Here is a 17,337-nt window from a genome sequence, read left to right as displayed (position 1 = left end):
TTGTCCTATTGACAATCCCATTACATTTAACTTAACCTCTCAAACTTGATTCGTGAATTCAAATTTCCGATTGTTTGTGCTACTCTTATAGACCTAGTGCTTTTGGTTTTGTTGAGTTAAAACTCTCGAATCTATTTTGAGGGATGTCGGATGCCGTGTACATACAATGCCTTTGATTCTATCACATCACTTCGACTAGCTTCAGATTTGAATATTGTGCGAGTGTGTATTCCCTCCTAAACTTGTTTACCTATACAAATTTTAAATTTGTTGATTTTAACCATGATCGCAATTTACATTGTATTTGAGAAAACAATGCTCTTAATATTTCAGCTAGATTCATACCTGATGAATGATCAAATAGCTTCTCCACCATCAGAACTAGCTAGAGTTGGAAGTGTTCTAAGTATGTATTGTTGGAAATTGTAACTCACCCTGCAAATTGTATTTGTAGACCCGTGTGGTAACGCAGCAGGTCTTAGAGGAAGAGCCGCGAAGATTCAGCGTTCAGCGTCATGTTGTTGACGCTGCGGTAAAGTCGAGCAGTCGTTTCTTCCGTTTGGTGAGTCTTAAGCCGTAGAAAGAGTCGAAGCTTTGAAAGTTGAAAGGTTTCATATGTTTCTTTTTTATAAATGGTCATTGTCAATTAACCCGCTGTACTCTTATGGTGTTTTAGATCAAAGGTTGAAAGCTCAACCATAGATTTATTAATTGAGATTTTAAAGTCACGTGTGTTTTTGTGGAGTTCTTTATTAATAAATGGATGTTGTGGAATTTTATTAATTGAGATTTTAAAGTCACGTGTACTTTTGTGGACTTCTTTATTAGTCCTTTCCATTTGGCAATGGCCACGGACTATAGTAATCCAAATGCGCTAAGATAGCATTAATTTAAACTGCTATGTTATTAATTTACGGTGATTATTGGAGGGTGAGCAAAGTTTCCAAATGTGACGTTGTTTGCCATTGCCGGGTAACCAAAGTCTTCAAAAGCGCCATCTTATTTGGCCTCTTCCCAAGGCAGAAGAGGCTGGACCATAGGTTTATTTTGTTTTAAACCTGTTTATTATTAGTGGCGGTCAAAGAGTTCATGTATTAATGTTAACATTAGTTTGAGGGTTTGAGCATATTGGCGCATATTGGCAATAACTATATTATCACATTGCATGTACACCACCACTTGCATGTATGCCTGCCACCGTTTCATTTACATTTAAACAAGTGTATGGCATATAAACAAGTGTCATACATTCAAAAGTTGACAGTTGACAACACTATGTTTTCTGCTGAAGTCCTCCCTCTGCTCCTTTCCATTAATCTTGCGCCCGCATCCCTTATTTCCTGGATGAAAAATTTCTGAGGAGACGCCATCTATAGCGTCTACTATTTCCAGTCTGAACAGTCCAAAAACATCGGCTCTGGTTATGGGCCATTGCGCTGGTTTGTAAAGCCAAAGACTCTGATTAAGCCAAACAAAATAGCAGCAAGACGATCAGACTCTGATTAAGTCGAACAAAATAGCAGCAAAGCAACCAGACATCTTTGGAAAGTATTCTGAAACGTCTAGTATCTTCAAGGATTTTGGAAAGTATTCTGAAAGGTTCAGTCTTCTGATTTCTGTCAGGTATTTTGCATTAGCTTTGCAATTCAACTATATAAAAAACAATATCAGAATCAAGTTTCTTTCAAAATCTACATTACCATATCTATTTATACTCAGGTTGAAAAAATACCTAAACACAGATGAATGAGAGTTCGAGTACAAAATGCTTTGTGAAACAATTTACAAGAAAGCTCACTCAAATCAACATTATTTAACTTATCAAGAACTTTCATGCTTTGTCAAATAATTTACACTGAAAGCTGACTCAAAAACAAGATTATTTAACTTATTTTTCTTTCAGATCAATAACTTTATTGTTTTTAAAAGCATCTTAGTAGTGTTTACTAGTAAGAAATAACGCAATAAAAAGCATCTTAGTAGTATTTACTAGTAAGAAATAACATAGTCCGCACCCGCATAATTTTATTTCAGACAGGATGTAAAAGCATAAACTCTGTAATTTATCAGGGATAAATATAAGTCTAATATATTTCATTGTTTATATTAGGATATTATAATATATTGTATTCTTTTTAAGTTTTTGCTGATCTTCGATGAATTAAACTTGTTAATTTGAAACAGGTGAATTAAAAATTTCTGTTATATAATTTCTTTAAAAAAAATTTATTTAATTAATATCAAATTAAAAAATTACAAAATCCATATTTGAATGTGCTTTCGTTCGTTCATGTCCAGGGCAGTGTGCATTATTGTCTCTTTTCACTCATGTTCAAAGCTTACTTGTTTATAACACATTCTATATATATCTATATTATATCTCAATTCTTTTTTAACAAAACAACGCTCTTAGCCATGAATACGTTTAAATGTATCTGTTGCAGCTTGGTATGGGGTAAAAGGAACCATTTAAGGCAGGAGCAAGAGAAAGGGAAGCATACAAGTAAACAGCAAAGGCTAAAGCAACTTTAGTTGCAGGGTTGATCTATAAGCTATCGTTTCATCCATTTACCCCTATGCGAAGCAAGCAACAAAAGAAGACAGAAAAAATTTAAACAAGGACCAGATTTCTTCTCTATTTCGTTCATGCTACTTACTATTTTTCTAGACGATGCAAGGCCAAACTGGATGCCTGTCAAAGTCAACTGCGGGAACCGAGCAACTTCTTGCAAGCAAGAAACAAAGTAAACTTCCTCACTCTTGGCTCTTCTTAATCTGTAGGCAAAAAACAACCAACCAACGAAACCAGCAGAACAACAACAGAAAATGAAGATTGTGTGATTGCGTGAAGGCACAGGAGAGCTGGCCTCGTAGCTGGCAAACTTGCGCTGCAATTTCCAGGCATTCCCGTCAGAATTAACGATCCCCTTCCCCAACAGATCGTGCAGAATGGCCGTAAAGGGCTTCCCCTTTAGATAATTGTCGAATTGGGTCTTCAGTATATACTTAATATTCTCAGGATTCGCCGTCACAACCGTCCGAACCGCTCCCAGTCACTCGACCAGAATGGTCTGCGTGGGGGATTCTGCGAGCATTTCTGTGTACCATTGAAGCAAGCGGCCTAACCCACGACTAGATATGATCTCGGGCCGGAAACAAGCCTGGGATGAGACAGAATTCTACAGAAAACGCAAACCATGAGTACCAGCAGCAGCAACACCCCAAGCGGCAGAGTAACAGCAGCGCTACGTGGCAGTTAGCATACTATTTGGCCTCGCCTAAACATTGCAGTGTGTCGTTTGGGCAGAGAGGGAGGGTGACGGAAACCGTTGAGAGCTAATAAAATAACCAGAAAACAAGGAGTGAGCTAATAAAATAACACAAATTTACATCCAATAGAAATATTGATTAACTACGTAATATATTCATTCAAATATATATAAACTTTTTTTTATAATAGATATTATATTTAAAAATTATAATTATAATTATAATATGAGCGTTTGATGGGTGGAGAGTGGCTTCACGCATGGAGAGCTGCTTCTGAAATGTATAACATCTGAATAACATCTGTTGAGGGGCGTATAATTATATTGTACCAGCGCTTACGGGCTTATTGGATTGGATCAAATTCATTAGTTGCTTAATCTATGTCAGTAGGTCTCGATACCTTATTTTCAGGTAAAGCCCATTGACTTAGGAGGACTCTCAATGGAAAGGGGACCGTCGATGCACGTCCAGAGATTGAACCAGTGACAAACACAAATCTGAAGTTATAAATAGGAAAGAAAGTAATTCTGGTTCATAGTAAATAAGCAATCAAGCGGCTATATTAACCAAAAGGGACTTCCAGTTGTCGTCTACTCAAGTTATGTGAAGGCAATCATAGAAGCCAGTTCGATACCATTGGTAATTTCATCCGTCCCTTGTCCTCCATTCGAAGAACTTAGTTAAGGTACTACCGAGCCTGTTCGTTTAGTAAACATAAGTGCCTGACTCTTTCAAAATCCAGCTCGTCAGATGAACCCGCATCTTGACTCTTAGCTATGCGTCTTCTTTAGTGAATGAAAGAGGGACTCGTTTCACAGGTAGCAAGGATAGCAAGAATGGGTTCAATGAACGTTGCAGTTCACGATGCATAGCTTCCAACTAGCTCGGAAAGGCAAGAACCCTACTTGAGAGGTATAGGTTGCAAAGAGAGGTTGCTACTGAGCGCTGCCCTGGGATGGGGACAGGATTGGGAAAGGCCAGATCTGGAGTTTAGAGGTCTCCATTTCATTTGGTAGGCGAAGAACCAGAACCGACAAAACGATTCAACTGGAGGAAAACATTGGTTTGTTCCATCTATCTGTATAAACTGTTGCAGCATATAATGTTCTTTTACATGCTTCTTGCTCAATGCAGGGACTAGCTGCGGTGCAGCCTATCTTGTTAATACATGCAATCTCCTTTTAAAAGGATCTTTTTAGTATTGTATGAATGAAATTAAAGGGGTTTATTAAGAGGATTTGAAAATAAAAGTACTTTTAAAAGATTATCAAGGTCTATGAATGGGTGAAAGGGTGTTTTAAAGGTTGAGTAAAAATAATTTGTTTCAAAGATATTTTCGAGTTGGGAATGTTTATGTTTTTTTTATTTTGTTTGAAAAGTGAATTTAGGGTTTTACAAAGGTTTGTTTATTTGTAAATTTTTTGGTTTGGCAAGTATGATAATGTTTTGAGTGAATATTGTGCTTTTATGAAGGCACATATTAAATATCATATTTTTTTTGGGAGGGATAATATGGAGGGGAGCCTCATGCAATAAGGAAAACAACCATAAGATACAAGAAAGACCATTGTTATGGGTTGCAAAATGTGATTGAAGCAAATTGAGAAAAAGAATCAAAAAGAAAAGGCAAGGATCATTGCCGTATTTAGAGAAGTTCAAGGCGCATCTGAGGAACTGAAAAGTCTTGCAGAAGACAAAGGAGAGATCGAGGGTGATTGATGTAGCTTGGACTTGCTACCACCTCCTATGTTTAGTGGTAAATATTTTGATTCTTGGGTTATCAAAATGCTAACTTTTCTTCGAGTTAAAGAGTTAATTTAGTACTAGTCTAATAACTCATATGATGAAGTATATGATGCTTTAACATTGGATTTTATAAAACAAGCATTAGACGAGAAGTTTTTGTGCAAAGTCACAAAAGCTACATTTTTCAAGGAAGCATGGAAGATCCCGGAAGCATAATTTGGTGCAAAGGGGAGTGACATGCAACAACAAGATGTGTCAAAATTTGTTGAGTCAACTGCAGATCTGATAGTAGATGAGCAAGACTCTAGGAAGAAAACAAAGCTTGGAGAATCCCACTCAAAAGTGCGTGATGGTCATGAACAGTATAAAATTGAAACTCATTATGTAGACATGCATATGGATGAAAAATATGCAGCACAAATTGCAAAGAGAGAAACTAAAGCCTCTGTGTGTGAAAAAGAACAAGAGCATATAAATGCTCAAGGACTTTAGTATAACGTGAATGGTGTAAATCATGGTGAATCCCACTGTGATGAAAAACATGTGAATGATGTCTGCAAAGTGAGATGTGCATTTGTGAATCCAACCCCAACTGATGAATTTGGTGAAGTTGAATTTGTTAATGAGCACATGCATGCAAGGATAACCCACCATATAGTGAATGAAAATTATTTTGATGTTAACTTTGAAGAAGATAATTTAACTAGTGATGAGTGGTTGCACATGATGCAATGGAAATAATGCATTGATATGTTGTTATTTGGTGAGAGAAGCCCACTTGTGTTTCCAAGCCAAGTGGAAGGCAACATGTTTGCAACAACAAAGTTTTGTAAAGGAGTGGAAGATAAGGGAGAGAAGGAAGAGGAAGAGAATGAAAATCTTAATGCAGAGCATAAAGAAGATTCTTCTAACATTGATTTTGAGTGTGCAGAGTACAGGAAAAAAGAAGTAGTACCTGATGATGAAAGTGAAGAGAAAGAAATGGATGTTTCTGAAGACAAAGATGAAAACATTGAAACAATTTTTTAGAAATGGATTCAAGAAGAGATCATATTATGCTATCAAGAAATATGGCATAAAGAAAGTCGAGAATATCAAGCACAAGAAGCAAAGCGAAAAACATAGTTTGAATATGAAGAGTTATGGCAACAGTCCATAGTTGAACAAATATTTGAAGGGGATGTTGTAGAAGAGAGGATCAAATTATTTATAAGAACAAATAAAATAAAAGTCAATGAAAAACTTACAGGAACAACAACTAAAGAAACATGGAGCCTACAACAAAAACATGCAAGAGAGAATGAAGCAATTTAGAGGATATAGAATTTGGAAGAAACAAAAAAGAAAATCCAAAATTGTAAAAGTTTTGAGTCATTGTAAACCTAGCTAAGACTTAGACCGGGAGACATGTTTAAGTGATGATTGAGTAAATTATATTGTAAGCCTAGTAAGCATAGTTGAGCCATGTCGAGTCATGTTATGTTGAGTCATACAGTTATAATTAAGGGGGATTGTTGGAAATAGTAATCACTCCCGCATGAAGATCTAACAAGATCCAAATCGAATGATGCACGAAAAGATAAGTTGAGTTAAGTGTAGTTCAGATTAGACTGTGAACTAACTGAGTAAGGTGTGTGTGAGTTGAGTTGAACCTTCTTTTGGTAAAAGTTAAATATAGTATGTGTTTGCATGTTGAGATTATTTTGAGTGAGTCGCTTGATAGAAAGCATAAATACGGCTCACCAGGCTCATTGTAATGAAGCCAAGTGAAGTCAAATAAAGTGTGTGTGAAGGCCAAGATTTGCAACTATATGGATAGTTTTATGTGAAAGTCAAGTTTTTGTGATCAATACAAGAGAAACAATTCATATTGTTTTGTGTGTGTGTAAATTTGTGCCTTTCCATCCAATATATCACCTCACTTATAGCTATTACATTCAAATACCCAGTGAAATATGATATAGCCTTTAGGGAATCTCCATGGGATCAGCTTGTCTGGGCTCTTCATCGGCGAGATCATGGAAATACCTGTTTTCATGATATTCACATTGACAGATCGGGAAAGTGTGACATCAACAATGACAACAGTGGTAAAGCGACATCTAGACCAATATGTGTGCTAATGGAAAGCATGCTTTACCTAAACCATTGGGTTTGAGATGCACCTCCCCTTCCCTTCACATAGAAGCAACACATGTTCTCTTAGGTATTCTCCTTTATTATCTCTATCTAAGTTCTGACGCGTAAATTTTTTGGCCGAGAAAGGAATAGCCGCATAGAAGAATGAAGTCGAGTAGGTCATCTATGACCTAGCCTCCGCCCCTGCTACCTTCCTTATGGGTGCCACTCCCTTTGATACTGGAGTGATAATGGCTTTAATCTGTAATTGTAGCTATCAAGGACAACAAGCAACTGTGAAAGCTACAATCAAGTTGTGGCAGCCTTGTCCGGGAGTTGCGAGATGGGACCGTTGAAATCCAAAAAAGGGGTGTACTGGTATAGATCCATCTTAAGTACAGATCTAACATGAGCTGAGAGGGATTAAATTTCTTCGATTGCAAACTTCTTTAGAGTATAAAATACAATGTGTAATTTTTTTATTGTTTAAATTGTATTTTTGAATGCTATATAGAGTATATAGAGGAGCAAACTATTATTAAGACCACTTCAAATAAAAACATATATATATATATACACACACATGTATACACACACATATATTGCATGTTAAAATATTTCACATAATATGTATATCTAAACATAAACACTTTATGAGCAGAAATTAAAATGACTTTTCTACTATTAATATATTTTTAACTATACGTCAAATTAATTAGTATTAAAATATTTGATTGATAACCCACATTGAATATTTTATTACGTACAACAGTGAAATATTTTATTTTAACAATTTTGAAGTTGATATTGACATGATTTAGTTAATATAGATCTTAGAATAATTTATTATTTTTATTTTTATTATCACTGACATTATTTTTCTATTAAAGTATATTTTATTTTTATTTTAAAAAAAACCCACATACCTACCCATCTCCTCATATTAATTATAAAATCAATCTCTGCTATCAATAATGTATCCAAAATAACCACCACTATAAGTGTATTAATGCTCGCACAAGAGATCAACACCTCCTTCCTCAAATCGCTGTTAGTGGAAGAGATGACGGGATAAACATCACACCACCCACAACAGAAAACACAAAATCTCCTCCATGAGTACACCACCCACAATAGAAAATCTCCTCTCCTCCATGAGTATAGAGTGCAATAGAGGAAGTTCGTTGGAATGGCACGCATGCAATGGCAATGACACAGTCCCTGGGTACCTACTTTAATTATTTCTTTAATGTCGTATTATTATTATTATTATTTTTATTTATTTTTTCCCCATAAGGAAAAAGTCGTAATTTCTATTAAAAGAGAGAAATTACATTTTTTAGATGTTGGTCGCATATTCGTTTGTGGCCATAGGCCATTCAAGTTATCAAAAAAGATCCTGTATGATCTGGATCTCCACGCAGGGAGTCATGTAGATCTGCTAAAAAAACAAAAATTTAGAATCAAAATTGCTCTACGCAGAGAGCCCTGTTATAGACAGTTACTGTATATAGACTGTACAATCATGAAAACATGTATCAAAAAGGAACATGTCAGCTGTGACTAATTATGTACGGGTCTGGGACCTGTTTCTATTAAGATCCATATAAGGCCTGTGATAGTATTGATGGAAGGTTCCATCAATCTCCTCCTGTATCAGCCATTGATCTAGATGGTTGTGCGCTGCTTCTTTGGAAAGTTGGTCAGCTTCAGTGTTCTGTTCCCTGTAAATATGGCGACAGAAAAAAGATTCAAAAGATGTGATCAGTCTTTTGGCTTCGTCAAGAATATGTCTCAGAGAGAAAGCAAAACAATTAGATGCAGAATTCAGCCAATTGCAAACAATCTGCGAATCTCCAAATAGTTGAAGGTGTCTGCAATGATTTTGGATAGCAAAATGTATGATGTGTTTTGCGGTGCTTAATTCTGAAAAGTTATTGGTACCATTTTGTAGCTTAATCTGAATCTTATAGCAATGGGATTCATTTATATACAATATTGCTCCTCCACCGCATCCCTCATCCTGAGCAGAGCCATCAAAAAAGGCCCAGGGCTTTGATTTATCAATGGTAATAGGAACAAAAGAACGTGTTGGCGCAGTGCGGTCTATCTCAGGTAGCATATTATAATCGGCAATGGTGTGACTCAGAATTGTCGGCCAATGTGGAGCCTTGTTGTTAAATATGATCTGATTCCGAGCTATCCAGATAGCCTAGCATGCGAGGAGGGGAATGTTATTGGGTTTTCCTAAGTGTTATTTTAGCCAATTGTTCCAGGCATCCAGAATGTTAGTCCCTTGCCAAGCTTTGAGGGATGGGATATAAGATGATATACTGTGCCAGAAATATCTAGTGACAGAGCAGTGAATGAATAGATGATCAGTGCTCTCCTCCTCGCAACAACAAAGATGACATCTGAAGGGTCCGTTGAAAGATCATTTCAGGAGGTTTTTTCCAGTTGGAATTTTATCAAAAATGATGTTCCACATCAATAAACGACAACGAGGGGCGGCCTGGAGTTTCCATATCGATTTCCAGTGTGGTAGGATGTCAGGAGGCTTATGTGGTTCCATTAACTTCAGGTATCCCATTTTAGGAGAGTAAAGACCGTGTTTGGCAATGGCCCATATGAGCTCGTCCGGTCCTTCAGTCAATTTGATATTTGCCTGTGTGAGAGCATCTGTAAAATTACTCCATTCTAACTACCATTGTTTAGGGATACCCAGGGCCGCCGCGGGGGTCCAAGCTTGTTGAAGGAAAGTAGAGTTTGCACTGTCACCAATATGATTAATGTGAGTAATGTTCCTGTTATGAAGATGTCTGATAAGGCCTTCCGAAAGTCTGTGCATGTTGCCACAACCTACCCATGGGTCCATGCCAATTCTTACATCTTTTCCACTCTTAATGCGCCAGGTAATGCCGTCCCGCAAGAGGGGGAGGGATAGTAAAGCAACCTTCCAAATATTAGAGATATTGTGTCCCACATTATGTTGCTATCGGAACCAGTCCATTAGGTGTGAGGGCCAGATGTATTTTTCTTGGGCTACTCTCGACCAAAGGCTGTCTATGGTCAGTAGTTGCCAGCCAGGCTTTGCAGCTAATGCTTTTGCAAATAGATCTAGCCTTTTAATGCCCCAGCCTCCCCAGCTTTTTGGTCTGGCAATGGTATCCCATTTCACCCATGCAAATACTTTCCCTCGCTGATGACCATTCCATAGAAATCTGGTACAGATGCTCTGTAGTCTGTTTAAGACACCTCGGGGTATCCAGGCCAGTGTCATCCAATAGACTGGCGTAGCTTCAATGACTGCTTTGATAAGGATCAGACGACCTGCTCTAGAGAGATATTTGTGGTACCAAATTTGGAGTCTTTTCTCCACCTTTGCGAGAAGCCATGTCCAGTCCGCTATTTTGTAGCCAAGAGGTTTTAACCTGTACCCCAGGTATTTGATGCCATCAGCGAGCGAGGATGATGTGAAGGGGAAGCGCTGGGTGGCATATGCAAGTTCATGACGAGTAACACCAACAGACGTGATAGTAGATTTGTTGTCATTTACCATCATCCCTGTAGCCTGTTGAAACAGGAGGAAATTGTTGTGTAGAGTAGTGACATCGCCAATGCCTCCATTTAGAAAAATGAGAATATCATCCACAAACAATAAATGGGTGAGGTGAAAATTGCCAGAGATGTTAATGCCTGTAATCTGATGCCTATCTCTGGAGGCTATGATTAGCCTGCTCAGCCCTTCGATGACAAGAAGGAATAGAAGGGGGGAAAGGGGGCAGCCCTGTCTGAGCCCTCTTTCCGAAGTAAAAAAGGATGTGGCCTCCCCGTTTAGAAGAACACTATAAGAAACATCTGAAATACAACTCATGACCCATTTGATGTAGGTAAAGGGGAAGCCTAGGTGAGTCAAGAGCATTCTGATGTATAACCAATTTACTCTATCAAAAGCTTTGGAAAGGTCAACCTTGAGGATCATACCTTTTTGTTTTTTAATGTGGAGGGTATGGAGGAGTTCCTGAGCAGTGGCTATGGCTTCATGAATCTGCCGATGGTCAAGGAAGGCAAATTGTTCAGAAGAAATGTGGCGAGATAAAAGAGGCTTCAGGCGGTTTGCAATGATTTTGGCAATGATCTTGTAGAGACAATTGCAAAGTGATATGGGTCTGAACTCATCGAAAGATGTAGGGTGGTCGGTTTTAGGAATGAGGGCGATGAAAGTAGATTTGATAGCCGTGGAGATCCTACCCGATTGCCTGCTCTGTTCGACGATCTTCAGGAGATCGTCTGCCAATATGTCAAAAAAGGCTATGAAGAATTCGATGGTCCAACCATCAGGTCCGGGGCTTTTATCCTTCTTAAACCATTTGATGGTCGATTCTAGCTCATCCATGGTCACCTCCTTGGTAAGATCCTCATGGTCCTCAGGGGAGACAAATCTGGGGAATTTTTCTGCCACCCTCATTATTTCAAGAATGTTGGCCACCCGGGGAGCCTTGTATATGCTTCTGAAATGGTCGGTAGCGAGCTTGGCAAGGTGCCTCTGAGATGTAACGATATGATTCTGGGCATCCACTAATTCCCAAATAGTGTTAATAGCCTTCCTCCCGTTGGCAAAATTGTGATAAAATTTAGTGTTGTTATCCCCTTCTGTGAGCCATATAGCTCTGCTCCGTAGTCGCCAGCTTTCCTCTCTGTCCTTCAGGATCTGTGATCACTTTGCAATGTGGGACATGTATAGATCTTTCCTTTCCTATGTAGGAAAGATGCCACCATCCTCGTTTTCATGAGATGCAATGATACTTTCAGCCTCCCTCAAAATATGATCATCCCGGAGTCTCTTCTGATGGGCCCAAATCTTTGAGCACCTTTTGAGCTCCGTTATTTTCCTGATGAAACATTCAGTGAAGTTTTCATCCTCTCTGATAGGGTTCCTCTGCCAATACTTGGTTACCATCTGAATGTAGGAGGGGTCCTTGAGCCAGGAGGAGTTAAATTTAAAGGGGCTTTTAATTTTGTTGTAGATATCAGAAATCTCCAAAAAGATTGGGCGATGGTCTGATATACCTCCAGAGCCCACCCATTGTCTTATACGGGCAATCCTGTTGTGGAGGGATTCTTTGATAAGAAATCTGTCAAGTCTCCTAGCTAGACTCTGCTCGCCACTTCGATTGTTAGACCAAGTGTGTTGTAATTTTGCCATGGGTGTGTCTATCCAATGGTGCTCATTCAATAGAGTGGATATAGTTTCCGAGAAGGGGTCAGTCCGGGCTGCATGTCCCCATGATTCACAGAAACCCATGGTAAAATGTAAATCTCCTCCAAGTATGATATTATCCTGTTGAAATAATATTGAATTCAGTAAAGAATCCCAGTAGGCAGCCCTATCTGAGCAAGGACCGTATACATTGTTGAGCCGAAGATCTGATTCCATAGGAAGAACATAGGCGTCTATACCAATATACCCTCTGCCACCCCAAGTATTCTTGATGCTCAGCGCTCTATTATTGATCCCAATCGCCGGGCCGCCTGATCGCCCGGAGGCATCCAGAGCGTGAAAGGTCCAGTAGGGCAGCCAGGCCTGAAGGGTGGGAATAAGGGTGTCTGCAGGACAGAGGGTTTCTTGCAGAAAAATAATATCCGATTGAGAGAGGGAAAGAAGTCTCCTGAGGGCTAGTTTTTTGGGTAAACTAGCGAACCCTCTGCAGTTAAAGGATAGTATCTTCATGTCGGATGAGAAGCAGGGCCATTCAACGCTCTAAGGGCCCTAAAAATGGTCTGCTGTCGTCCAATAGCGACTTCAGCATCAGCAGTGTGCCTGGCTTTCGAAATGCGAGATGGTCTCCCACGAGAGAGTTTATGAGAGGTAGGCGCAGTATCAAGGTCCAGACCGATGGCATCTGGGCCGCTACCTCTATTCCGGGAACGGAGGGAGTATCTGGGAGGTGCAGGGGGAGAGGGGATCGTAATTGGTTCCATCAGCTGCGAGGGTATGGATGGCTGGCACAGCGAAGCGCTGGGAGAGGGAGCCGGGATGGAGCAGATGAGAGAGGAGGGAGGTGCAGGTGCAGGGGAGGGAGACTGAAAAGGAGCAGATGTGAGGAGGGGATGAGATGCAACCCGATGCATATGAACAGAGACAACCGGATCATGCATAGATGTAAAATCAATAGATGAGGAAGCGACAGACATACCCGGTGTATCGTCGCCCGCCGGATCAGAGTCTTCTGGAGCGGGGGCAGGCGATGTGCGGGTGGGAGCCTCCGTCGAGGTGCCAGGAGGGTTTGAAGGAGCGCCAGCCACCTGCTCTGGTGATTCTGAGGGCTGCACAGACGGGGGCTGTGCAGGAGGAGTGGAAGATTGATCCGGTACCACGTCTTGAGCACGATCTAGCCCTTTTCGAAGAAGAGGGCAGTCCCGGTAAAGATGCCCAACTTTGTGACATCTACGGCATCTGTACGGGATCCCTTCATAGTCGATACTTTGTTTCCTGGAAGAGTCCCTCCACTGAATAGTGATATATTCCTGTAAGCCTCCCCTGGTGTCCAGGTTAATGAGAAGCCGCGCGTATGCCATCATGCCGGTGTGCAGATACGACTTGTCGTAGTCCATATAGACGCCAATGGCGTTGCCAATTCTTCGAAAAATGTCTTCAGACCAGAACTGCAGGGGGAGGCCGGGTAGCCTGATCCATACAGGTCTGATCCCAATCTGCTCAGTAGCCGGGTCGAACATAGGGGTCCATCGTTTAAGGAGGACCGGGGCGTGATCGAAATGCCAAAATGAGGAAAGGACCCAGTTTGTGTGGTCGGCACGAGCGAACCTCAATGCAAACCATCCCCTCACAAAAGTTTGCACGAAGGGGATGTCTACCAGGTGATGGCCCCAGACTTCAGTAGCCCAGGCTTTCAGGCGTGCAGCCGAGTAATTCCTGCCTCTGATACGACCCACCAGGACTCTGTCCGCAAAATCCATGATTTCACCCCACTGGATGTCCTCCTCAAGTCTGAGGAAAATATCCTCCTCCCTGGATTTGAAACAACGGTACTTCTTTTTGGGACCAGATCTCGGCAGGGGATGCGGGAAAGGATTCGATGCCGGGTCGGGGTCGTTACCCAGAGTGGGGTGAGTGCTTGCAGCGGGGGGACGGGAGCTAATGCCGGAGGAGGTAGATGGACCGGAGAGGGGAGGGATATCAGTGAAGCTTCCGGAGAAAGTACCAGCGGCAGGGAGGGAGGATAAGGGGAGAGCGGAAGGCGGGTCGGCAGATGAGGGCCAGGGCAACGAGGCAGGATGAGGAGGGGAACTAGGGTTAGGGTTGATACAGCCTGCCACAAACCCTAGAGTGGCCGGAGAGTGAGGAGGCGTAGACAAAGCCGGCCAGGAGGGGGGAATATCCGGGAGAATCACGGGAAAATGACGCGGAGACAACCCGGCAGAGTAGGCAACCAAATTTTCCGGGAGATCAGAGTGGAGCATACCTTGTGATGTGGATAGGGGCGTACGCCAGATGGAGACACCTTCCAGCGGGTCTTCAGTGTAGTCGACAGCTTCCTGGTCCTCCATGATGCCAGCTACAAAAACCCTCGGGACGGCGGACACCTCGAAACGCAGGTAATCTCGGAGGGGAACGGGTCGCGACAGTGAAACAACCGTAAGGTAATAGTAAGTAAACGGTGGAGATGGAGCTGCACGGAGTCGAGTGAAACCGCAGGGCGTCGGATCCGGCCTGTAGACGGCGCCGGATGCGGATGACCGGGAGAGGGGAGGAAAAAACAGTTGCGGGCTGCGGCAGCTATTGTCTGAAACCCTAGACCTTAACCGAATCCATCTCGCGAGATAACCTCAAAGAACGCCATCTTCCTGCTCGATCAAATTAATTTTTTGTTACCATAATTATTATTATTATTATTATTATTATAACTGTTTTAATGAAGGTAATTTTATAAATTTTTTATATAATCACGAAATTTATCATAATTTAATTGTCAAATCAATAATGAAAATTATTATTATTATTATTATTATTATCATCATCATCATCAGTTTTATTTAAACTGTTTTAATGAAGGTAATTTTATAAATTTTTTAAATAATCAGGAAATTTATCGTAATTTAATTGTCAAATCAATAATGAAAATAATCATTATTTAGAAAAACAATTATTACTAATTATTATTGACAAATAAAAATTATATATATATATATATATATAGATATATGTGAATTTTACATTTTTAATATTTTTTTTTGGTTCATTTAAAGCTTAACAAAAAAAATTAATTTATATTCTAAAAAATAAATTACACATAATTTTCAAACAAAACTATTTACTTCGTTTAAAATCTTTAATTTTACTTTATAATTAGTTTCTTTAAAAAACGACTTCTTGAAGATCTATATATTTGAGATCTTTAGTTTCTGTTTTCTACTTGGCTTTTTAATCTATAAGGAAGTTTAGATTTTACAAAGGATGATTACTCAGATCTGCTTCTATCTTAAGTGCAACTGAAATAGAATAATTTGAATCCACATTGCAACTCTGCCTAGCCTCCTGCTAAAGTCATTTTCTTTTTCTTGGGTTAAAGCTTGATGATGACTTACGCTGAGCAACAGTCATTTTTTTTTCTTGGGTTAAAGCTTGATGATGAGGTACGCTGCGCAACACTGATATGCAGTGTCGGTCGATTCCATTTACCCATCTATGCTGAGGTCGTCTGAAGCGTCATTAGAGATTTAAACCGGACTGGATATATTTCTCAATTAAAGCTGATTTTACGGCATTTGAATATGTTTTTCCGCCCAAAAAAAAAGCTAAATCGCTATTAATTCATTATGAGAAAAAACATTATGAGAAAAAACAGTACATCATAAAGCTATTATGGCAATCACATAGTTATGAGGAACTTTGACTAACCAAAACTTAATAGTGGAAGGCATAATCATAGTCCAAGATTACAAAACCCCATCAAAATGTTCAGAATCAAGTGAAGGCAATATATGAGTCATCAGCGGATAAACAGGACCAGAAAATTTGGAGTACCAAACAGGGTAGAAAAATCATAGAATAAAGGGCATGATACATACCAGATTGGAGGAGAGGAGTGAGAGAGTTATGTACCTGGCATGATGAATTCCTGAATATGGTGAATTTTGTCTCCCACTGTTATACTCATCATCCAGACTTCATATTGAGAAGCAAGGCCTTTTTTTGATTTTGCCATCAACTTTGTTTTCTCCTCTATCAATATGGTCGATAGAATAATCCCTTCTATAATTCCTTATAGATTCTATCATGTTTAACCATCCCAAAAGGTTAAAATTTTTTATGGCGTGTATAGACCGAACAGATCAATTATAACCTTTGAATCCCCGAAAATTTGCAGATCTTGAATATTGAGAAAATCACAAAAAGTGAGAAGACTAGCCAGCGCCATAACCTCAACTTTGTTATTTGTACCACCCATTCCAAAAAATTTCAATATGTTACTATTGCGCTCTGTTTTTAATACATTTTTCTGATCTCTAGCGGATACCAGGGAATTAGTCGAGTCTCGTTTTCACACATTTTAGTGATAGTGGGCGCAGAATCGGGGAATTTGTTTATAACTTTTTAAAAACTTATCATAACTTAAATTATTAAATCATCAGGGGATCGTGAGGGCTGAGGAGTTGTTTTCTGAACTGTTATTTGAGAATGTAAGCTAATTTATCATTTTTATCAAAACGTCACGGGACAGTGAAGTTATTTTCACAAACAATTATTTGAGAATGTAAGTTGATTTATTCTTTTTATTGTTAGAAAATCATATCTTTTGGAATGATTTAAACTCTTAAGTAATTCATGAGGGCAGACTTTGGCTTAGGTGATTTATAAGGGTAGATTTTCAAGAGGAACTTGGCCATTAACGGGTTTTGTTATAATTATAATTATATTTTATATTTATGATTAAATTTTATTTTTGAAATTTTTATTATAAATAAAGTGTTTTATTATTTTGAGAGGTGTATTTTATCATACATAAAAAGTTGATATATATTTTTTAAATAAAAAATAAAATATATTTAAAAAAATATAATTTTAGTTATAATGAAAATATAAATATATTCTATGTATTCAAGTTTCTGTGTTTCATAATGAATTAAGCAAAGTTTTTTGGTAGAAAATTAAGTAAAGCCTTTCAGTAGAAATCATATAGG

At 39.2% G+C, this 17,337-nt stretch overlaps 1 protein-coding gene across 1 annotated transcript in view; it reads right to left on the bottom strand.

Annotated features, from left to right (window-relative positions):
* Positions 1 to 12,865, bottom strand: part of LOC149193925 (uncharacterized) — a 32,890-nt gene extending 20,025 nt beyond the window's left edge. Inside the window, exons 1-2 of the mRNA XM_089407481.1 lie at positions 12,092 to 12,865; positions 11,119 to 11,845 (exon numbers count right to left, since the gene is read on the bottom strand). Of these exons, the coding sequence (XP_089263607.1) occupies positions 11,119 to 11,845; positions 12,092 to 12,865 (1,501 nt within the window). The remainder of the gene's footprint in view (positions 1 to 11,118; positions 11,846 to 12,091) is intronic.
* Positions 12,866 to 17,337: the final 4,472 nt, after the last annotated feature.

The sequence above is a fragment of the Pinus tabuliformis genome, chromosome 2_2 (genome assembly GCF_031772625.1).
Source record: "Pinus tabuliformis cultivar Carrire ecotype Pingquan chromosome 2_2, CPIR1, whole genome shotgun sequence".
Classification (NCBI taxonomy): Eukaryota; Viridiplantae; Streptophyta; class Pinopsida; order Pinales; family Pinaceae; genus Pinus; species Pinus tabuliformis.
The sequence above is the reverse complement of the archived record's forward strand: the minus strand, read 5'-3'. Positions and strand labels throughout refer to the sequence as shown.